Source organism: Lactuca serriola, chromosome 7, assembly GCF_051521515.1.
Source record: "Lactuca serriola cultivar US96UC23 chromosome 7, Lser_US96UC23_V15, whole genome shotgun sequence".
In the NCBI taxonomy this organism is placed as follows: Eukaryota; Viridiplantae; Streptophyta; class Magnoliopsida; order Asterales; family Asteraceae; genus Lactuca; species Lactuca serriola.
The window spans coordinates 72,148,389-72,173,461 of NC_136414.1; the positions used below are offsets into that span (position 1 = coordinate 72,148,389).

At 34.0% G+C, this 25,073-nt stretch overlaps 1 protein-coding gene across 1 annotated transcript; it reads left to right on the top strand.

Moving 5' to 3' along the window:
* Positions 1 to 22,411: 22,411 nt before the first annotated feature.
* On the top strand, positions 22,412 to 24,485 carry LOC145061695 (eukaryotic translation initiation factor 5A-2). Its single transcript, XM_079009238.1, has 5 exons — positions 22,412 to 22,620; positions 23,480 to 23,602; positions 23,708 to 23,764; positions 23,901 to 23,975; positions 24,142 to 24,485. Exons 1-5 carry the CDS (start codon positions 22,498 to 22,500, stop codon positions 24,241 to 24,243), a joined length of 480 nt encoding a protein of 159 aa, XP_078865364.1. The 5' UTR covers positions 22,412 to 22,497; the 3' UTR covers positions 24,244 to 24,485.
* The last annotated feature ends 588 nt before the right edge of the window (positions 24,486 to 25,073 follow it).

Genomic DNA, 25,073 nt, shown 5'->3' on the forward strand with positions numbered 1-25,073 from the left:
TATGCTCTGAGCATGCTAGAGATGCTTAACCCGAGTCAGTCCCTTCGTGAGGGGATCTGCTGGATTCTCATCCGATGATACCCTCTATGCCACGAGGAGTCCTTCTTCTATTCGATGTCTGATAAAATGGTATTTTCTGTCGATGTGCCTGGATCTCCCGTGATCCCTTGGTTCCTTGGCTAAGGCAACAGTGCTTTCACTATCATAGAAAATTTCCATTGGCTCTTTAATAGCTGGTACAACTCCAAGGTCTCCAATGAAGTTCTTCAGCCATATCGCCTCCTTTGCTGCCTCGCTAGCTGCAATATACTCTGGTTCACAAGTTGAATCAGCCAATGTCTCTTACTTGGAACTCTTCCAAGAAATTGCTCCTCCGTTTAGGGTAAAGACCCAGCCTGACTGAGAGCGAAAATTATCCCTATCAGTCTGAAAGCTAGCATCACTATACCCTACAACCCTCAAGTCATCACTCCCACCGAGGGTAAGGACCCAGTCCTTAGTCCTCCGTAGGTACTTGAGGATATTCTTTACCGTAGTCCAGTGTGCCTTGCCAGGGTTCCCCTGATACCTGCTAACCATGCTCATGGCAAAGGCTACATCAGTTCGAGTACACATCATAGAATACATGATCGATCCTACAACATAAACATAAGGTATTCGACTCATTTCTGCTATCTCAACCTCAGTGCCAGGGCTTTGTGTCTTACTCAATCCGGCGTTACTTTGGATGGGTAACTCTCCTTTCTTGGAGTCCTGCATGATGAATCTCTTAAGCACCTTATCCAAGTAGGTGCTCTGACTAAGTCCAATTAGTCTTTTACTCCGATCTCTCAAGATCCTTATCCCTGGAATATAGGTAGCTTCTCCTAGGTCCTTCAGAGAGAAACACTTCCCAAGCCAGGACTTAACTTCCTGCAGAGTTGGGATGTCATTTCCTATGAGTAGTATGTCATCCACATAAAATACCAAAAAGCTAACTATACTCCCACTAGCCTTGACATATACACAAGATTCATCTTCACTCCTAGAAAAGCCAAATTCCTTGACTTTCTCATCAAAGCAAAGGTTCCATCTACGAGGTGCTTGCTTTAACCCATAAATGGATTTTTCAAGCTTACACACTCTATTAGGGTACTCGTTGCTGACAAAACCTTCTAGCTGACTCATGTAAACATCTTCATCCAACTTTCCATTAAGGAAAGCGGTTTTGACATCCATTTGCCATATTTCATAGTCATGAAATGCAGCTATGGCTAACAGAACCCTGATAGACTTAATCTTAGCCACTGTAGAAAAGGTCTCATCATAATCAACTCCCGGAGTTTGTGAGAAACCCTTTGCAACTAGTCGTGCCTTATAAGTGTGTACTTTACCATCCATGTCGGTCTTCTTCTTGAAGATCCATTTGTACCCTACTGTCTTACGACCTGGTACATTCTCAACCAACTTCCAAACTTGATTGTCATACATGGACTGTATATCGTTGTCCATTGCCTCTTTCCACTTGGCTGACTCAGGGCCTGCCATGGCTTTCGCGTAACTGTTAGGTTCATCCAGACCTACCAGTGTCTCATCACTGATAAGTGTATCACCTTATGTAGTAATATGGAATCCATATTAATGCTCAGGTGCATTCCTAACCCTTGTGGAATGCCTCATAGGTACAGACTTGTCAATTGGCTCAACAGGAGTTTCCTCCTCAAGTTGAGTGCTAGGGTTTGAAGTTCCTTCACCGCTTAACTCTTGAATTTCTTCAAGATCAACTTGCCTCCCACTGTTTCCTTGGCTTATGAACTCTCTCTCTCTCTCCCTCTCTCTAAAGAAAGCCCTCCTAGCTACAAAGACCACATTTTCACTAGGTCTGTAGAAGAGGTAACCAAAGGATTGTTGTGGGTAGCCGATGAAAATACACCTCTCGCTTCGAGGTTCGAGCTTATCATGAGTCTCGCATCTCACAAAAGCCTCACAACCCCAAATCTTGATGTGGTCTAGTTTAGGTACATTACCAGTCCACATCTCATGAGGATTTTTGGCAACTTTCTTTGTAGAGACTAGATTAAGGATATGGGCGGCAGTCTATAAGGCATACCCCCAAAATGAGATTGGTAGCAAAGCTCGACTCATCATGGAACGAACCATATCCAACAAGGTTCTATTACGCCTCTCAACCACACCATTCAACTGCGGTGTCTTGGGAGGTGTCAATTGTGAGACAATCCCACATTCCCTAAGATAGTCAAGGAACTCTGAACTAAGATACTCACCACATCGATCGGATCGAAGCATCTTAATGTTTCTGCCCAATTGATTCTCGACTTCCTGTTTAAATTCCTTAAACTTTTCGAAAGTCTCTGACTTATGCTTGATTAAGTAGACATATCCATATCTACTGTAACCATCAGTAAAAGTCAAATAATAACGATTAGCATCCCTTGTGGCATGTTTGAAGGGCCCACACACATCCGTGTGCACAAGATCCAACAAACCTTCACCCCTCTCACAAGAACCTGTGAAGGGTGACTTTGTCATTTTTCCAAGTAAGCATGATTCGCAACTATCATCTGACTGTAGGTCAAATGACTCCAAGACTCCATCCTTTTGGAGTTGGCCTATGCGTTTCTTGCTTATATCTCCAAGATGACAATGCCATAATGATGCTTTATCCAAGTTATTATTAACAGAATCAATATACAATACATTATTTCCTAGGTTATCAACCACAGATACTGTTTCATACACGCCATCACAAGGTAATGCTTTAAAATAAATAACATTATTAAAGAAAGCATTAATCGAACCAACTTCATTATCAAATGAAAAGGTGAAACCCCGTTTATATAATGCATGAAAGGAAATAATATTTCTTGCCATTTCTGGCGAATAACAACACTTATTCAAATCTAAACTAAACCCACTACTTAGCGATAAAGTATAAACTCCAATCTTGGTGACAGGTAAAGCTTTCCTATTCCCCATGATTAAGTTTATTCTTCCTTGCTCCACATTCTCACTTCTTCTTAGTCCCTGCAAATCATAACAGATATGAATACCACAACCGGTATCAAGGACCCAAGAATTAGAATGGGGTGATTTATTAGATAAGATAGTGTAAATACCTGCATGGTTGGGTTTAACTTTCCCATCCTTCACATCTTGCTGGTATTTTGGACAGTTTCGCTTCCAATGTGATTTTTCATGGCAATAGAAGCATTCAGCCTCTTTTGGGTCAGAAGAAGGAGTGACGAAACCTTTCTTGGTTCCACTTGAAGAAGAGCCATCAAGGGTCCTACCCTTGGTACCCTTCTAAGAGCTCTTTCTCTTCTTCCCTCAACTTTTCCCGATTGCCAAAACTGGAGCGGAGTTTGGAGTAGGAGTGTTAACAACCGACTTCCCCTTAAGACCTGTTTCTGCGGTCTTGAGAAGACCCTAAAGTTTGCTGAGTGTGACCTCTTCCTTATTCATGTGATATGTCATGCGGAATTGATCATAGCACAATGGTAAGGAGTGCAAAATGATATCTATTGCAAGCTCCTCAGGGAAGTTCACATTAAGCTTCAGCAATCGATCCACATACCTTTGCATTTTTTGCATGTGGCTCGTGACGGATTCCCCGTCCTTCATCATGGTTGTTATCATGGAGCAGATGATTTCATACCTCTCTTGTCGTGCACTTTGATGGTATCTTTCCATCAGATCTTGGTGTATTTCAAAAGGGTAGAAGTCCTCATAGGACTTTTGGAGTTCCGCTGTCATCGTGGCCATCATGATGCATGCCACTTTGGTAGCATCCCTTTCATGTGCCTGAAAGTCAGCGATCTCCTAGGGAGTTGCAGTGGTCTCATCAATCTCCTTAAGCTCCTTGTCAAGGACATATTCTTTGTCCTCGTAGCGGGTAATCATCCTGATGTTCCTGATCCACTCATTGAAGTTGGATCCATCAAAAGTGACTTTCCCACACAAGTTCATAAGGGTAAAGGAGCCATTAGGATTAGAGCCAGAAGCAACATTATTTGAAGACATCTGAAGGAAGAGGACAAGATTAGTTTAAATATTAATAGAGTCCTTAATAAAACACCCAAATGTAATATTAAGGCTAGGATCCAAACACAATATATTATAACTTAGAAGAGGTATGCCATAATTCAAGCTATAACATATTTGAAAGGTAGGTGAATGACGATTCACCAATTTCCACGACAAAAACCGAAATATTAAATATTAGGTTTTTGATTGGTTCTTAGAAATTCCTATATTCTTTTGAGATTCAATGAACTTTTCAAAGGCATGTTTCAATCTCGAGTGTGCCCTCCAAGTTTTGTGACTGGGATACCGAGGATCAGAAAACGAGGTGTGAAGTAACCATGCAAATCACTTGGTACCCTTAAAGTTTATCACTCAACCGATGTGCCGGTAAACCACACACGCTCCACCGATACTATGATAAACCTTAAGTCACCATTTACCTACCTTGTTAAGTCCAAGTTAGTGTGCCGGTTAACCACACACGCTCCACCAACGACTTAAACAAAGTGTAAAGTGTAATTTCATGGATTAGCACCTTATTCACATTTTTCCTAAAGTAACTAAGATTGGGAATTTAATAAAAACATTTAGTTACTTTATAATATTCATCATACTTTTAATGAGAATTTATAAGTCCTTGTCCTACCCGTTCGGCTAACGAACCTCCACCAGTCAAGAAAGCGGTGGGTGAGAGTGGACACCCATTAAGTTGCCATTTTATAGGCAACAACCTTGTACCCACCTTATAGACCGGCTTCGTGAATGAGGCGTACTAGCAGTAAGACAACTTTGATCTTATACATACATACATACATATATATATATATATATATATATATATATATATATATATATATATATATATATATATATATATATTATTAACTTATAATATTATAAGTATAAGGGTAGAATTTTAACTTTTAAAATTGTAAGGGTTGGAACTAAAGTTTTAACATGACTTTACTTGTTCCAAAACTTGAGGGCAAGTTTTGTAAACTTTCAAAACTTTTCATTTCTTGTAACTTATGAGTTTATTAGGGTATTAAAAATGAAGACTCTTCATTTTTATAACCCATGTGTTCTTTTAATGGTATTAAAGCAAAGTGACTTTTGGTTTTCCATAACTTGAGGACAAGTTATGGACTCCATTAAAACACATAATGATCAAGAGTTAATCTACCACATAGGTTACAAACAATTCCTATGATCATCTAAACATCATAAGATCAAGAACATGAATATGAACACTTTCATGAATCAAAATTACACTTAAAACTTTGTAATTTTGATAACTTGTTGTTGTAAATGGATTAGTAAAGACATTACACCATCTAAAACAAGTTTTCAAGTACCAAAACAGTTTAGGGTAATGTTTCTAGTCCATTTCCAGCAACTAAAGCCGAAAATCTGCATTCTGAGGCTCCTACTCGCCGAGTGCACGAACCTACTCGGCGAGTAGGTTAAAGATACACATGAACTCGGCGAGTCGCCCCATGGACTCGGCGAGTTCATCACGCAGATTGTACAAAATCGACTTTTTTCAACTATTTAGCACAAATAACAAACAAACAAGCCTAGGCTCTGATACCACTGATGGGTTTTAAGCATTCTAACACTTCCTAAGTGTACCTACAACCCTAATAACCTTGGATCTATGTTTGTCTAATTATCATGCAAAGTTGAATTCGAAGGTTATATTCCTATCTAGCATACATGGGGAACAATTTTTTAACTTGAATAAAAGATAGAATAACTTACCTTGTTGTTGCTTATGTTCCTTGAAACCTTGTGAGCCTAGCACCCCAAGTGTGATGCCTCAAATGCTTCACACAACACCAAATGCTCTTGGAAAGACTTTTGAGAGAATACACACTTCTTAAAATCGGCCTAGCCCTCTTGTTTCATATGTGTAGCCGATTTTGGTGGAGAATGGGACTCTTATATAGTGTTGACACATCTAGGGTTATACCATGTAAACCCTAATGTGTCATGACTCTTCATTTCCATGACCCATGGGTTTGTAACTCCCATGGAGCATCCTATGGGTGGAACCCAACTTGATAATCCATGGAGCCTCTTAGCCCACTATACAAGATATGGATGATTTACATAATCAACCCATATATTTAATTAGTTATCTTTTGATCACTTAATTAATTCTAAATTAATTGTTGATCAAACTAATCAAATAATATTATTAATATATTAGAACTTATAATATATTAATAATCTCCAAGTGTTATTTCTCTCATTTAGTCTATCCAATTGCATGGTGCCATGCAACCCAAATGGACCATGCCGGGTCGGGTCAAGTACTTACCAAAAATAGTTATGGACTTAGACACCTTATCCAACAAGTACCACAAAAAAAACTTTGAGGTGAAGTAGGGTTTGGGAATCAATTTTGAGTAGTCTTTGACATCGTTTAAAATAGTATAATTCTCATTAATCTCATAACCAAAGATACAATATGTATAAATACACATACTGAAAATACAAAAGCGAAAATTGGGCAAGACCTATAGTAGAATACAATACATATGGGATAAAGTAATACGGTACAATGTATACTAGCAATGTGTACACGAGTGTGTGCCTCCATGTGTTGTGCCATCTATTCTTGCGGCAAAAGGATGGTTCCTGATGGATATGCATCGATAGTTGTCCACTAAGTAATATTACCATCATATAACATTTTTTGATATGTTGCTTAGAAGACATGTTGGCAGAAGTGGATTTAGTGGGTTTTTGGGGTAGCAAGTGAAACCTCTCAAATTTTAAGGGTTTCTGGGGTGGTCGATGTAATCTCTCATGTTTTGTAGCACAGTGGTAAAGAGGACTCTGTTGATGTTGGTGTATATACAGGATACCATGAAATGTTTACAGAAAGCATGCACCAGATTCATGCCCCTTATTACCAACAAACGCCACAAAACCCAAATCAAATGGCCGATACTTTCTTTTCCAAGATGAGAGAACTCGATGAGCCTTTGTGGGAGGGGTGTAAGAAAGCTTCTTCATTATCCACCACCTTAAGATTGTTACATTGGAAATCAGAGTTCAATGTTTCATACTCGACATTTGATAAACTACTTCCTATATTAAAAGATTGTGTACCCGATGATGCAAAGATACCTAGAAACTTCTACAAGACTAAGAAAAAGTTGAAGTCATTAGAGATATCGTCACAACGGATTCATGTTTGCATCAACCATTGCATGCTATTCAAGGGCCAACATTCTGATTTGGATCATTGTTTAGTATGTAAGCAAAGTAGATACAAGAAGAATTCTAACAAGGTGCCTAACTTGGTCATGACCTACATGCCGATTAGACCAAGACTTCAAAGATTGTTCTATTCAAAGAAGACAGCCCAGAATTTGACTTGGCATGCAGATCATCCAATAAATCATGAAAAAATGACACATCCTAGTGAAGGAAAGGTCTGGATTCATTTTGACACAATGTTTCCTGCGTTTGCACAAGAGACACGCAATATTCGTATAGGTTTGTGTACTAATGGGTTTTGTCCAAATAGTTCATCTGGGAGCCCGTATTCATGTTGGCCGGTTTTTATTACGGTTTATAACCTACCTCCTTGGTTATCTTTCAAACATGAGTACATGCAAATTCCTTTGCTCATTCCCGGGAAGAAGAATCCCGGGCAAAATATAGATGTTTTTCTACAACCTTTAGTAGACGAGCTGAAGATGTTGTTCATTGATGGCATCGAAACTTATGATGCTTATCGAAAGAACAATTTTCAAATGAGGGTTGTACTATTATGGACATTTAGTGACTTCCCAGCTTATGCAATGTTGTCTGGTTGGAGCTCGCATGGGAAGTTAGCTTGTCCGTATTGTTCAGATAAATCAGGATCATTTTGGCTTTCAAAAGGGAGGAAACCATGTTGGTTTGACTGTCATAGAAAACATTTACCCAATAGACACAAGTTCACCAAAGATCAGATTAATTTTATGAAAAACAAGAAAGTGAAGGGAGGAGTACCCATTCCATATCCTTCTGGAGATGAAATTTGGGAGACAATACGACATTTCAACACTGTTTATAATGGTACTCCCTATGGTCCAAAGTATAAAAAACCGCGTGGGTTCGGGGTCACACATAATTGGGTAAAGAGGAGCATCTTTTGGGAGCTTCCATATTGGCGTAAATTGTTGATTCGGCACAACCTCGATATGATGCATATCGTGAAAAATGTGTTTGAAAATTTGTTTCACACAAGTATGGGAACCCCCAAAACTAAAGACCATTTGAATGCAAGGAAAGATATTGAAAAGCTTTGTGACAGACCTCTTTTAAACCCAATCCGTGAAAGCAATGGCAAGATTACCCTAAATAAAGGAGATTACACTTTGGAAAAGGACGACCTTAAAAAAGTGTGTGAATGTTTGAAAAAACTTAAATTTCCAGACGGGTATGCATCAATTATAGGGAACTGTGTGAATATCAAGGATACTAGTTTTTATCCCTTTAAAAGCCATGACTGTCATGTGTTCATGCAACGCCTACTTCCACTTGCTATAAGGGGGTTTGTTTCAAAAGAGATATATGAAGCTGTAACAGAGTTATGCACTTTCTTTCGGGTCTTATGTTCAAAAACGTTGCATTTGGAAGACTTAGGTAACATGAAGCGCAATATAGTTCAAACCATCTGCAAGTTAGAGCAAATATTCCCTCCTGGTTTCTTTGATTCCATGGAACACCTCATAATTCATCTAGTTGATGAAGCTATTCTTGGTGGTCCGGTGCAGTATAGATGGATGTACCAATATGAGAGGTAACTACAATGTTTGTAATTTTATTCAATATTCTAAACATGTTTATTCTTTATTTTTGTAACACGTGTTTGATAATTTTTGAACATAGGAAGTTGGGCATGATAAAAAAATAATTAGAAACAAAGCGAGGGTTGAGGGTTCAATTGTTAGGGAACATCTAGTGTCTGAGATTGCTACATATTGTTCTCTATACTTTGACCCAAAGAATGAGACATGTCATAATCGAGAGCCACGAAATTTCGCACCACAACATCCCGGTGGAGACTCTTTACTAAGCATGTTTGCCTGTCCATCTAGAAGATTATATGAAAAGGGTGGAAAGAAAAAGGTCTTGTCGGAGGATGAACTTCACAAGGCACACACCTATGTTCTACTAAATTGTGTAGAACTCACCTCTTACATCATCGAGTTTGATGGAGTGGCTGAACAAATATATCTAGGTGAAGAGGTTTCGAGTCTTAGAGATAAATATTTTGCTCAATGGTTTGCACAACGAGTAAGTAAAACCAAATAAATTGTAGTTATTCATATTAGTACATCATTAACCAACACTATGCATGCATGTTATTCAATCTAGGTATCCGATGGAAGTGCTACACATTTGGACATTTTAGCAAGCAAACCATCAAAAAACGCAATATCTCACAAGGGGTACTTTGTAAATGGTTATAAGTTCCACACGCGGGACTATGGTGAGACACTTACAACGTGTAATTATGGGGTATGCGTGAGAGGGGAGATGTATAATTCCGAAGAATCCGACTACTATGGCTTAGTGGATGAGATACTAGAGCTTAAGTATTTTGGTCATGGGCGTTCAACTATTGTAATGTTTAAATGTACTTGGTTTGATAATGAAAACGGTGTAGTAGTTAATAAAAATAAGATGGTTAATGTCAAACCCAAGTCACGACTTCAAACTAACGACCCATTTTGTTTGGCATCTCAAGCGGAACAAGTGTTTTATGTACCATACCCTGCGGTGACAAGGGAATTAAAAGATTTATGGGCGGTTGTCAAGATAAAACCACGAGGGGTATATGAAGTCACTGAAGCTCAAACTGAAGATGCAAGCAATGATGAAACGAGAGAAGGGATCTTTCAGATTGATGAACGGTTTGAGTCACCATATGAAATAACTAGTAGTGAACGCCTATGCCTAGTTACAAATACCAATGCAACTCAGCAAGTAAGTGACAATGAGGATGAAGAATCTGAACCTGGAGAATTTGAAGCTGAAGAAGAGGAAGAAGCAGAAAATGATGAAAATGAAGTGGTTTATTATAATCTTTTAGATTTAGATCAAGACGACTCTGATGCTTAGGAACACTGTTTGATGTACTATTTAAACTATTTGTGATTGTTCATATGGTATGATCATTATTATTTTATCAATCTTAATATTTTAAGTTATTTATCTGACCATTATTGTTTTATGAAACACAGGGCACATATCGATGTCGAACCGTGGAGTTGTCTGTAAACCTAGCCGTCAGGGTTCTAAGGGCAGTCAACAGCAACATTCTGGGGGCAAACAGACATCTCATCGTGCAGATCGCAGATATGTACCGTATGAATCTACTCCTAGTCGTGGAGACGCTAGAGCTCGATCACATGAGTCCACTCCCACTAGTAGTGGAGACTCTAGACGGACATTACATGAGTCTCCTAATACCAACCATGGAGGAACTAGTCATGAAGGCATCATACCTATATCACAATACTTCATTCCTACTATTCCCAGACATAGTACAGTGACACCATTGGCTGATGTAGATCCTGTTCATGTAGAACCAGTGGGTGGTTATCTTGGGTTATTACAACAGATGAACCCAGATGGGGGACTTTACAGTGACGAGGGTATCGATGAGGGAGATGGCCACACTACGCCACATGGTTCAAATAACACGGACATACCTGCTTATGGTACCTTTTATGGTACCTCTCGGAGACGATTTATCTCTTGCGTAGGGAAAAAGTATGTCTTTAGATTATTTAAATTTACAACTAAATTTATGTTAATTTTTATGTTATATTTATACTTACTGGACTATTTCAACATTGTAGGTTTGGGAGATTTGATGTGATCCGGGCAATCAGGCGGCTGAGAGATCAATATATAGAAGGCTCTTGGATAAGTTTTAAAGAAATCCCTAAAGAAGTGATCGAACATATTTGGATTAAATTCAAGGAGTTATATTAAGTCGAGTGTTTTTAATTTTAACATGGATTAATTATTTGTATATCTTACCGTCATTTGTTTTAAATTTACACTTTTAACTTATAATTTTTCATTTTTACAGACACTTTATGATTGGGATTCGAATGAGGATGAACAAATCAGGGAAAACTTTGAGAATGTCATCCAAGATCGATATAAAGACATCATGGGTATGTTTAGGAACAGATCAGCAGATATGGCCAGAGCTGTTGGACATGATATCCCAAAGGATAAGAAAAACTTTGATATCAAGCAGAATTTTGTACCCAATGGGATGCAATCTGAGAGGTGGAAGGATTTGTGTAGGGTATGCAGGCTAATCCTTTTTTTTATAGTTTATTTATTTTCATGTTATTATACATATACCACTCTTTAAAGGAATGGAACACGGATGCGTGGTTGAAAAGATCCGCAAGCGGGAAGAGTAACTGCAATACCACTGATAGTGGTAGGAAAATAGCAAGACATATTGGCGGTAGTATTAGTTATGATGAGCACCACATTAGATTCGTAAGTATTCATATTATATAAATTTTAGTAATGTTTTTTTTTGTTTAACATAAATTACATCATTTATACTTGTAGATAGCAAAAAAGGGACGGCCACCCACATTTTTGGAGTTGTTCTTGATCACTCATCTAGATAAAACATCAAAGAAGAAATATTTTGATGGAGATGTTGAGGGAAAGCAGTTTTGCACCGAGAGAGCAAGGGAAGCTTATGTAAGATATCTTTATCATTTTTAGATTTTTTTGTCCCAACTTTTATTACAATAATAATTGTGTTTTATTTCCTTGTAAGAAGCGTACTCTCGAGCCTTGCTTGAGAAGTATGGGGATGATTTGGTTGATCACCCGATTGATGATGCTGAATTGTGGGCGAAAACCCAAAGGGAGATAAGTGGCGCTTCGAGGAGTAGTTATATCTATGGAGTTGGATCCTTGGATATAAACTCTTTGTTCAATGGGAAATCATCTGTTGGTGCGGGGTGTTCATCGTCCTCTTGCGGGTCTAAACAGGAGGTATATTTCCTTTAATAAATAGATTGTTTATATTATAGATAAAGAAAGTACATTACTATAATTAAACACTTTGTGAGACATGAAAACAGCCACTAAATAAATAATTTGTTGTTAGAATTTTGTTAAAATAAAGTGTGTTGCTATTATGGATAGAAATAAGTACAAGACCTATATTGGTAGCAAATTAAAGTACATTGTTATTATGGAATATGTTTTTGGTATGTTTCTATAATGGATAAAGAATGTTGATATATTGTTTGTTTGCTAATTATATGTTTGTTTTTAGGTTAAGGAGCTACGAACCCAACTTGAAAACGTGGAGAGGGAAAGAGTTTTGATGCAACAAAAACAAGAAATTATGGAACAACAATTGGTTCAACTAATGAGACGATTTGGTAACCCTCCTGAAGACCGATGTTAGTTTTGTTGTTGGAACTTTTTATTAAGCATGTTGGTGAAGTACACAACTGTATTTGTTTTGGTGAAGTAGTAGACGGTAACTATCATTTGGATGAAGTATTAGATATTTACATAATACATATGGTTTTGTGGATATTTAGTAATTACTATCATGTTGTTGAAGTAATGAATAGTAATTATCATTTTGGATTTGTATTGAATTATTTGTGTTTGTTGTTATTGTGGTTAAAAATGCATATTTGAAGAATTTGTATTTGATTTATAGTTTATTATATAATTTATGTAGAAACTGCATTATTTATAATTTCATTAATGTATTTAAAAAAAACTGTAACATAATACCAACAAAAAAAAACATCGAATCAAACTTTTTTAAAAAGGGAGGCTGTTGGAAAAGTTTGTAGCAATTTCATTGGAAACAAGATTTGTAGGATTTCCATAGGAAAAAATAAAAAGGGAGTCTGTTGGAAATTTGTTGGAAAAGTTTGTAGCAATTTCGTTGAAAACATGATTTGTAGGAATTCCGTTGGAAAAAAAGTGGCAGGGAGTCTAGGGAAAACTTGTTGGAATTTTGTTGGAAATTGGTTGAAATTTCCTACCAAATATTTTGTAGGAAATGTGTCAGACTTTTTGTTGGAAGTTTGTAGGAACCTTGTTTCCCACCGCCTTTTTTCCACCAATCATTTTTCGTTGGAAATTTGTAGCTAAACCCTATTTCCTACAAAATACCAACAATATACCTTTTAGCTAACTATCCATTTTTCTAATAGTGATGTAAAATTTTCAGCATATTATCCTAAAATCATGTGTGCTACTCGTGATATTTTGTAACGTGTCCGCCTTGGATGAACTCTATGCCGCTTAATTATTCTAAAACAAAATGACTTGAGGCGTGGTTACCATCATGTTCGAATGAGATAAATAAATATATAACCTAATACTAGGAAAAAAAGCTCTCTAAAATAAGGTAACTAAAACAAAATATTATCTATAATGATTTTAAAAATAAAAAGCTAAATCACTATGTTATCCACTAGATTAACCTTTTTATCCTTTTCACAATGCACTAATTAATATATCATGTTGGTTATTCGCTAACTCTCAACTCTTCACTCTCGTCAGAATGCAACTACGGCTCTGACTAGCTATCAAACCCTTATCCTAAGTGTTTTCCATAAATGTTTGTCGTCAATATGTAATGCATGTGGACATGACACTAATTTCTTTTCAGTTGTATTTTATTTTATGTATAGTGTATTGGAAACAGATATTAAAGGCCCATAGACATTACACAATCAAGAATAAATCGAGACGATTATGAAAAAAAGAAAAAAGAAATTATGTCACTGTCGGTTGATAAGAAGTATCATTCGTAATACATTTCTTCGTTTATATTTTCACTGTTTGTTCATTTTTATAACTTTTGGTTGAGGTGGTTAGCTACGGGGCAAAAATATAAATAATCATAACTTTGGTCCAAGAATAAGGAATCTTGAAATGTTGAAGAAGTTCAAAATTCCATATTAACATGTTGAATAAATTATTATGTGGAAATAATAATTGCCTTTAAACTATCCTCTCACACTCAAGACTCAACCACTAGATTTATGTTCGATTCTACTTGCTGTCAAATAACAAAAACAATAGGCTATAAAATAAAAACAATAGGCTATAAAAAATTTGATGGATAATGGATCAAAATGAATATATATTAAAATATATAATTTTTAAACATGAGTTAAAAACATTTTAAAATGATTTGTGAAGACTTATGTTTTTATTTTTATTTAGAAATAATTGATGTATTAAATATGATTTTGATTACAATATGATTAGAATAATTATCTAACTTTTCTCTTCAAAATATTTTAACTTAAGAGGTTGCAATTTGGTTTTTGACTTATTCCGCCTATTTTACTAGGTTTTTAGCATAAGCTTTCTAATATAATTAGTTTGACAATTTAGAGATTATATATAACTGAAAGTAAATTTATCAAATTAAAAATAAATAGACACAAATTTTTATTTCAGATATTACTTATTTTTCATTAGTAGTTTTTAGCACAATATTATTGCCAGTTATTATAATTCTGAAGGTCTTTTGTAATTGGTAAAAAGGAAATATAATATTATATCATACTCTAATAAATGAAGGTTTCTTTTGCACACTCTTATTTAATTTGCCAAATATTATTTTGTGGTTATTTTGAATTAATTTTTTTTCACATGTTATTTTATAAGTTTTTCTATTTTTTTAAATTTCACATACAATGTTTTAATGTATTAATTGCAATAAATATAGTAATAAATGGATATCAATGTCGTTAATAAATTACATTTTAATTTTAAAAATCTCAAAATTAAAGCTCTTTAGTTTTTTTTTTTTGTTTATTTATTTAAATTTAAAAGAGAAAAAACATTTTCATTATAATAGTTCATTATTTTTTATTTTCTTATAAATTCAAAGTTCTCAAATATTTTGATATTTATATTTAATTTTTATTTTTTAAATTAATTCATGTAATACATGCGTCTCACAATTAGTTATTCAAATATTTTTCACAAAATTAACATATTATTCTGTTGTCTGAATGTGGTTCCCTCGGCACCCCTAATTACCTAAATGCTAATTATTAACTTATTATGAAAATAGAAAATGCACCCGAGATCATACAGAATATTTAACAACTACTCCAAATTGGAAAATTCAAAAAGTTCCGTAGAAAATCTTCTATCACTCTTTGACTAATAAAGCTTAATAAATTGTGTACCTAAAAAACTAATGGGCTTTTAGTATACAGTCTAGGAATAATTTGATGGACCTATTGGCTAAACCTTAATAGGTCCAAAAGCGTCAACAAATTACAAAGTTGGTTCTAAACTTGATAAATGATACCCCTTTCACCTTTTGGCCCTTTCCCTAATTCATTTGCTTAATTAAAGACTTAATTTGTGATTTTGGCCCACTGCTATTGTCAAATGTCTACCAAATAAAAGCAACCTTGTAATACCATAAATTCATTGTCAAATGTCTGCAAAATAAAACAAGCTACCTTGGCCAGTAATACCATAAATTCTTAGGAAAATGTTTTTGTAGCATAATAATATTAGGTTTCGATTTGACTATTATTTGTTTGTTTGCACAATAAGTCATTTAAGTTACAAAATACCTGTCAGTTAAGTCATTTTGACCAAAAAGCTTCTAGCTCAACGGTATTTGTTGTTTCTCTTCCTCTTTAAGGTTGGGGGTTCAAGTCTTGTTGGAGACATAAGTGGAATTAAAAATAGTTTATAGGAATATATTAAATTTACCGTTCCCCCTTCCCCCCCCCCCCCCCCCCCCCCCCCAAAAAAAAAAAAAAAAAAAAGTTAAGCCAATTTGACCTTATATGGTTTAGCCGGTAACAGATCATATGTGGAATTTATTTCACTTCAAATTATTAACGAGTTGTCAAATAATCTGCTTCATATTAAATGAGGCACTTAACCCAACTCTTTCTTACTTCAAGTCATATCCTTCGTCTAGGCACATACAAAAGTGCAAAAAGTAAACGCAAGTCAACAGTTAGGGTTTTTCATAGTTACTTACGAGAGCGTTACAACTACTTATGGTCGACTTAGAGAACCAAGTGTTAGATTAGGTGTCTAAGCCCATAATTATAATTGGTATGTACTTGAATTGATAGCAGCACAGTTCTTTTGGGTTGCCCTCAAACCTAGCAATTGGACAAGGAAATTATGAAAAAGAGAGATATTAATTTATAAGATTAATAAATTAATATAAATGATTTATTAATATGTTAAAAGATTAATATATTAATTAGAAATCATAAGGTTTAATTAATACTCAGCCAGAAATTAATTAGAATTAATTTTAGGGTTAATTGTATTAATTATAAAGTGCAGGAACTAGTTTGCAATTATCAGATAGTTGAGTGGAAGGCTCCAAAACCTCCTTGGAAGGAGGTGAACGAAATCTATAGGGGAAACCCTAAGGATTTTGTCCAAGGGGGCTTAGATAAGGCCTTTGGATTAGCTTAGGCCCCAAGCAAAGGAGTATTAGGGTTTTCCCTAAACCCTAGATCCCTCAGCTATATAAAGAGCCTCCCAACTCCTAAATTTGGCCACTCCTAGCTTGGAAAAAACCCTAGGGCCGAAAATTGCATACCCTACTCTCTCTCTCTCTCTCTCTCTCTCTCTCCTTCTAGTTTCCTTCTTGCTAGTTCTTGGGTGTGATTCCATTAGAGGCATTACATTTGTGGTGCTAAGCTTCCAACAAGATCAAGATCAAGACCAAGAGGATTGTCAATTGTTTGCTATAACAATTGAAAGGTATGTAACTCTTAAACCCTAGTTTGATTCTTGTTTGCAATTCAAAGTTATATGTTCAATAGTTAAAACATAGATCCAAAGTAGGTTGCATGTGAACTTAGGAATTGTTTTTCTAGTTTATTTGTTTTACCTAAAACCCATCACCAAGGTGGTAGAAGAAATGAAACAACCAAACCCTAAAGGGTTGTTTGCGATGGTAGAACTCAATTACCAATATGTATCTACTCGTAATCATTTCTCTTGCTTTTGGGGTATGAAAAGCACATTCAGTGGTGTAGATTTTTCTGCTATGACATATTATGAGTGTGTCACTTACTTATTATGTTTCATGCATGAAGAAACTAAAAAACCTTTACTTCTATGAACCAAGATAAATTTTTAATTGATGACATTCATCATATTTCAGATAATATATATTATGCTAGTTTTATTTTTTATGCTTATGGTACAGATGGCAAAATTTATGTTTATGTGGACCATGTTGGCGATGGAATTGAGTGGTGGTTTAATGATGAACATAATCCATATGATGATAATGATTCTTGTGTTGATGGTGTGAAAAATGGTGAAAACATAGATAATCTTAAGGAAGGTAGAAAATGATGAGGATGCTATCACTATGAACAAAATAGCCAAAGATCTTTTCTTGAGTAAATTGTGTGTTGAAGTGGTGGAAGAGGAGGAAAACAACATTGAAGATGATGATGAAAGAATGTGAATTCAACCTACCATATGGGTTCATTCCATTTTTAATGAGATTACACTAGGAAAAAAAAATTCATGCTTAGAATGAGTTTTAAGGATCCAAAGTAGTTAAAAACCATGTTGTACAACTATACAATGGCTCATGGGTACCAGTTGTGTTTTGAAAAAAATGACATACATAGACTTTTAGTGAGGTTTTGTAAGGGTGCATGTTCATTTAGATTGTGGGGCCCTTGGATGAGTAACGAAGATACTTTATAGATTAATTCTTTGAAGGGTTATCATAATTACGCTCAAAACTTTAAGTTGGTGTCACTTGTGACATATGAATCGAGAGTTAGGAGTCAACCTACCAAAGAAATTCTATATATGTAGAAAATAAGTGTAATGAAACTGAGGCTAGAGAGTAATCAAAAATTTTGGTGTTAATGTCAGCTTAGGGCAATACAGGAAAGAAAAGAAGTATGAAATGGACCTTATTAAAGGTACTCTTGTGGATAACTATGCAAAATTTTGGTCATATAGCTAAGAGATAATGAGTTAAAATCTAGTTTCTATTGTGAAACTTGAAGTAAATCACATGCTAAATGGGAAGAACTATTTTAGCAAGTTTTATGTGTGTTGAAGGTGTGAAAAAGATTATAATGAAGGTTTTAGGAGGATAATAGGTCTAGATGGATTTTTTTTTGAAAGGGATTTGTAAGGGAGAATTGCTTTGTGTTGCTGGTAGAGATGAAAATGACAAAATCTTTCTTATTGCTAATGGGTTTTGAGCATTACAACATTCATATGGTGCACATGCAAACATAATGCTTTGGATCTAGGTTTTTCTCAAGTAATACATGCATATCAACTATCCAAAGAAAAAACCCTACATCTAGCATACATAATTTCGAAATTCATGTATATAAAATGGTTGGAAGATTACCTCACTTGTTATATTGTAATAACAAGAATAATATTTGCTTGGTCTTGACTTCTAAAAGCCTATTGCCCCAAGTGTTGCACATCTAATGGAGTCACAAACACTCAACACAACAAGGATGACTTGGAGAGAGGTGAAAATCGGCTATCCTTAGGGTTTCTAAAGCATAGGGCCAAAATTCTCATGTAGAGGGGTTCCTTATATAGTTAGGTGGGCTGCTAGGGTTTCTGGAGGAAACCCTAATTCCTGCTTGAGGCTTAAGCAGCCCATGGACCTCCTCTTTAGAGCCATTGGATGAAATCTTATAGGCTTACCCATAAATGTCGTCCATTCCACTCTATGGAGTCCATCAGCCTAGTTTTGCAACTATCAATGATTTGCAAAACAATCTCTCCATTATTAATCAGTTTCTTTAATCCAAAAATTAATATCAAATTAACTTCTGATTAATTACTAATTAATAATATGATTTCCAAATAATAAATTAATCTTACGAGTTCATGAGCTATACTCGGCGAGTTGAGTCAACATGGACTGTTGACTTGGGTGTGGACTTCTGTTGACTCTTAGAGTTAGATTAGTTTTAACAGTTGACTTCTGTTGACTCTAGGGTTTTGGTCAACTATGAATTTTGGAGGCCATGGAGGGACAGAGATTAGACCAACAGCTCGAGTGTGGGATACATTGTTTTACTCTGCGAGGTGAGTCTTCTCACTATACTTACCTGAATGGTAATACAAAGTGACCGAAGGGTCTTATTTGAGTTATAGACCGGAGGGTCCTATGTGCTTATATTGAGTTATGTGATATTATGCATTTTGTCTTTGTGATATGTGCTATATTATTATGTGTTTTACTGAGTTAGGACCGGAGGGTCCAAACCGAGTTGTGAGACCATAGGGTCTTTACTGAGACATATGACCGGAGGGTCTACACCGAGCCATGATACCGGAGGGTCCTCACCGAGACGCATAAGACCGCAAGGTCCATGCCGAGCTATAGCCATGAGAGGCTTACTATTTGTGTATGTGGTATTTTGGGGAACTCACTAAGCTTCGTGTTTACCGTGTTGTGTGATAGGTGTTTCAAGTACTTCTCAGGATCGCAGGAAGGCGCCAGCTTGATTGTACACACCTGTTTGAGATTATGTTTGAGGATTTTGGGATATTATCAGTTGTTTTTTTGGCTTGTGTTTTTGACAATTGATACATTGTAGTTTTGAGAAAAAGTGATATTGAGTTTTATGTGATTTAAAAATGAAAAAATTTGTTTGAAATTTTACGTTGTTACAAAACCGGTACCAAATTAATTTGGGACTATTTCGTAAAGTAACCAAAAATATTGAGACTTTTCTATATACAAAAATATTAGGACTTTTTTGCAAACAAAACTCTTATTATTATTATTATTATTATTATTATTATTATTATTATTATTGTTATTATTATTATTATTAAAAATATAAATAAGAATACTATTTTTTGAACTTGTATTTTTAATATTGTTAATAAAACATATAAATGCATTTAAATTAAAAAAAAAATGATGACATTGTTTAAGGGTAGAGGTGGAGGAGCCGGTGATACTTTTAGCATTGAAATTATGAATTTCTGTTTGTATATTTTTACTTTGTGTATGGTCATTTCACATTTGGTATTATTGTTTTCAATTTAGAATAGTAATACTTAACAATTTAAAAGAAATTGTATATTTGTAAAATTATTTATAAATAGTTTAAGGTAGAAAGATTTCTCACTTTGTATATAAAATTGTTTAAGGTAGAATGATTATTTTCCAAATCCAACAAATCCACTACAAACATCTACATAGATAGGCAGCCCATATCAAAATTTAAAAATATTAATTATAATATCTTGTTTAATAAAAAGTAATAGGACATGTTTTTTGGATTAATACTTTTGAATTTTGATTAATACTTTTGAATTATTCCTAGTACTTTAAAACAAGATATTGTAATTAATACTTTTGAATTTTGATATGGGCTACATATGTAGATGTTTGTAGTGGATCTATTGGATTTGGAAAGTAATTCTTCTACCTTAAACAATTTTATATACAAAGTGAGAAATCCTTCTATATTAAACTATTTATAAATAATTTTACAAATAATTTCTCACTTTGTATATAAAATTGTTTAAGGTAGAATGATTACTTTCCAAATCCAACAGATCCACTACAAACATCTACATAGATAGGCAGCCCATATCAAAATTTAAAAATATTAATTACAATATTTTGTTTAATAAAAAGTAATAGGACATGTTTTTTGGATTAATACTTTTGAATTTTGATTAATACTTTTGAATTATTCCTAGTACTTTTAAACAAGATATTGTAATTAATACTTTTAAATTTTGATATGGGCTACATATGTAGATGTTTGTAGTGGATCTATTGGATTTGGAAAATAATTCTTCTACCTTAAACAATTTTATATACAAAGTGAGAAATCCTTCTACATTAAACTATTTATAAATAATTTTACAAATATGCAATTTCTTTTTAAATTGTTAAGTATTAATATTTTGAATTGAAAACAATAATAATAAAATGTGAAATATACATGCTTTGGCGTTTTTGATTATTTGAATCTATATGATATTCCTTTGTGTGATATGTGTCTACTATACATATTATGTGTGCATTGCAAAAACTTATTTTGAAAGGATTTATACTCCATTGATCAACTTTGTTGGCTAAAAAATGTTTTGGAATTTTTATGTGTATTCATTTATGATGGGGAGAATATGAGTGTCACTCATGATATTCATGCATAATTTTACTTTTTGAATCGATTATAATTCTATGTAATCATCATTGTACACATACCATGGTTAGCGACCTAATGAGTGGGTCTTGTGGGATGGTCCACCATATACCTAGTTTGGAAGATGTTACATGGTATATAGAGAGTACTCTCACTAAGCCCCCGCGTTGAACAATCATTATAAGTTTAGACTTGTTTGGATGGATTACGAAATGCGGATAGACACATATCGCATTATTGTTATTGATTAAATTTAGCCTATTTTTGAATTGTTGAAATATTTTGATTTTATTTGGTTAACCATTACTAGTATCGAGTTGTATCGGAGCTTGGCATGAATTACAGGTTATTAAACCCTTTGATTTTAGAATTTAGGTCTATAGCACCCTATACTGTGTTGGTATATTTTATTGATTTTAATTAATTTTTTTTTAGTGTGTGTGTGTGTGTGTGGGTGGGGGGGGGGGGGGGGGGGGGGGGGATGACTCAACTATGATGATCGCTATCTTCACCACTTTAAATGAGTTAAAATTAGGTATTCTCAATACTCATGTGTATGTGTGATGACATTTAAACCTTGTTACTACATTATACCTTAGTTTGAAACTTAAACTTTTGTTTTGGTAATTTGGAACCTTTATTCAACATTTTGAATTCTAAAACCTTCCTAAACATAAAATATATAATTTTATAAACATGTAAAAACTATCTTAACGATGGATGTTTGAAAAAGTAATTTTAATTACTCGCAAGTAACAAATACAGTCTACGAGTATCCAGCGATGTCCCATTACGTAGATGTCATTACTGCATGAGAAGATTGAAGATATAAGTCCTCAAGAACGGTGCATGATCTCCACGAATATTGTAAGGAAAAAAAACGATAAAACAAGGTTTACAAAATATATTACTTAACATCAAAATTGTGATTAGATATTTTGTTATTCCTTTTTTGAAAATTTCACCCCTTGAAAGCCATCTTTAATCTATTTAAACTTTATCATAAATCATAATCCGATGATCAGGATTACATCTTACTAGTGCGATTAATTTGGAACATTTCATAGCAAGGAAGTAGAATTCAAGAAGGACTGAATCACTTCCCTCTCCTCCCCTAATAAAATGGCCCGACTAATCTCCATAATTTTCTCATCTTTCTCTCCAAAATCTAAATCTAAATCTAAATCATCCACAAATCATCAAAAACCTAAACTTATTTGATTTTCAAAAAAAAAAAAAAACCCATAAAAAAAGGATGTCCGACGAAGAGGTTCACTTCGAGTCCAAGGCTGATGCTGGAGCATCCAAAACTTTCCCTCAACAAGCAGGCACCATTCGAAAAAATGGATACATAGTCATCAAGAACAGGCCCTGCAAGGTGTGTTTGATTTCTTTATTTGTGATTTTTTATGGGTTTTCTGTTTTGATTTATGGGTTATGGTAATCGAATGTTTCATGGATACAGAAGGAGTGTTTGGATTATGGTTTATAAGTTTTTTTTTATTGCAATTTAAAGAAACGATCTGATTATTATTTAATTAAAGTTATAGGTAGTTAAATCTAAAGGTTTAAGAAAATTAGAATGGAATCCGGTTTTATGTCACAGTCAATGGTCCTAATTGTGTTTGTGGTCAATTTCTTTACGTATATTAAATTCGGTAGGAATAGAATGTCCCACATACGTTTATACAACAATTTATCTTTGAGATTAAGGGCTACATCTCTAAAGTCATAAATAACTGCATGATTTGATTTTAGGAGATATACAGAACTCTTTAGAAACTCTCCCCATTTTCCAAATTCATTTTGCAATGTTTAATAATGTTTAATATTATTGAGTTTTCAACAGTCATATTTTATACCTTTGCAACATATCTATTTCTTATTTGTTATGTTTTTAAAAAATTTATTTGATTTCAAGACAGCATTTACACGATATTTTGGAATAAAATAATTTTTTGAATTTGTTAATGGGATTTCGAACATATTTTTAAAATTTTGGTATACAAATCACATACTATACATTACTATAATTATAAAATTAAGAACTTCAGTACTTCTGGTCCTCTAGTTTTCTTTACTTATTTTAAATGTATGATCCATTATTCAATATTTTTATAAAATTATATTTTAAGTTAAATGTTAATTTCAACGTTTCATTTAAGATATATTAGTCGCGCTATTTGTTGTATTTATGTATATCTATAAAAATCTTTAAACCTAATTTTAATGTGAAGGTTGTTGAGGTTTCCACCTCAAAAACAGGCAAGCATGGTCATGCAAAGTGTCATTTTGTAGGAATTGACATTTTTACTGGCAAAAAGCTTGAAGATATCGTTCCTTCTTCTCATAATTGTGATGTAAGTTCTTTTATAAATTCTGATCAGTTATTATTATTACTTTTTATTTTCAATTTTGTTCTTGAATATGTTAATTATGAGATTCTTTTCATATGGTTCTCATAGGTCCCGCATGTCACTCGTACGGATTATCAGTTGATTGATATTTCTGAAGACGGCTTTGTAAGTATTCTTATACAAATTAACTACCAAATATCTTGTCATGGCTATGTATTTATGTATATGGCATATATATTTTTAAAAAAATATTTTTTTGGCGATTATTGTGTATAAATTGATATAGTTGTTCAAATATTAGGTGAGTCTTCTGACCGAAAGCGGAAACACAAAAGATGATCTAAAGCTTCCCACTGATGAAAATCTGCTTAAACAGGTAAATCCTATCAAAAAAAATTTGTTAATCTCAAAGTCTTATTCTTTTAAGAGGTTGTAGTATACTATAGCAACAAAATTGTGTTTTAAGACATACATTTTAGATACGTTCAACATAAATGTTCTACAGCACCTATTTTTCTCGTTTTTTATTTGTTTTTGTATAGATTAAAGATGGGTTTAGTGAAGGAAAAGATCTTGTGGTGAGCGTTATGTCGGCTATGGGAGAAGAGCAGATTAATTCTCTCAAAGATATCGGCAAGAATTAAACATGTTATAGTAGCTAGATACCAATATAATGTTTTATGCTTAAACGTAGACTTTTATTGTATGGTATCTGACTGATTTAGCTACAAAACGGTGTTTGTTTATTATTGTAAATGTACGTGATAGATATAAATTTGCATATTAGGATTGTAGCCGTTCAATCTTACTCTATCTTTTATAGAATGTTGTATTTTGCTTTATTTTTGTGTTGTTATCATTCTTCTTTGTCACTTTTTGGGTTGGGTTGCGGAAACATGAGGAACTCTTGCCACTATTTCCTTGTATTTTTTTTTGTAAATGGTTACTGTTTTTTTGAACATTTTATCTTACTTCCCCATACATATGGCTTAAACATCTGTCATGTTTAATTTTTTCTTTACTTTTCTAATGTACTTCTCCTTGAAAAGTTTTAGAGCGCCTCCAACTCTATTTCTAACTATACTCATGTGAAGTATCCTCCTAGTAGGGCGGTCTCAAGTCGATTTGAGGGTCGGGACAAAAATAAAAAAATTAGGCTCTTCAAAATTTAGTAAATCAAAAATGATAATAAGAGTACCGAATGACTTGTTGTTGTTATTATTATTATGAAAAAAATTGGATAGTGTTTAAAAGATGTGAGTTAAAAAAACTAATGACAAAACAAAATAAAAAAACCAAATAATCAAAACAACCGAACCATTTCGAAAAATGGCGTTTGGTGTTTGGAAAAAAATGGTGTGTTTGGAAAAAAATATCTTATGTTTGTCAAAATTTAAAAAAAAAAATTGAAGAATTACTCGTATAGATTAATATGATTTTTGTTAACAAATCTATAAATAATAATTATTATACA

What these genes read in the sequence shown, in the direction of transcription:
- LOC145061695 (XM_079009238.1), top strand. Translation starts at nt 22,498, where the DNA reads ATGTCCGACGAAGAGGTTCACTTCGAGTCCAAGGCTGATGCTGGAGCA. An exon ending in CTTCTTCTCATAATTGTGAT is followed by an intron (nt 23,603 to 23,707) that starts GTAAGTTCTTTT and finishes TGGTTCTCATAG; the next exon opens with GTCCCGCATGTCACTCGTAC. An exon ending in ATATTTCTGAAGACGGCTTT is followed by an intron (nt 23,765 to 23,900) that starts GTAAGTATTCTT and finishes TTCAAATATTAG; the next exon opens with GTGAGTCTTCTGACCGAAAG.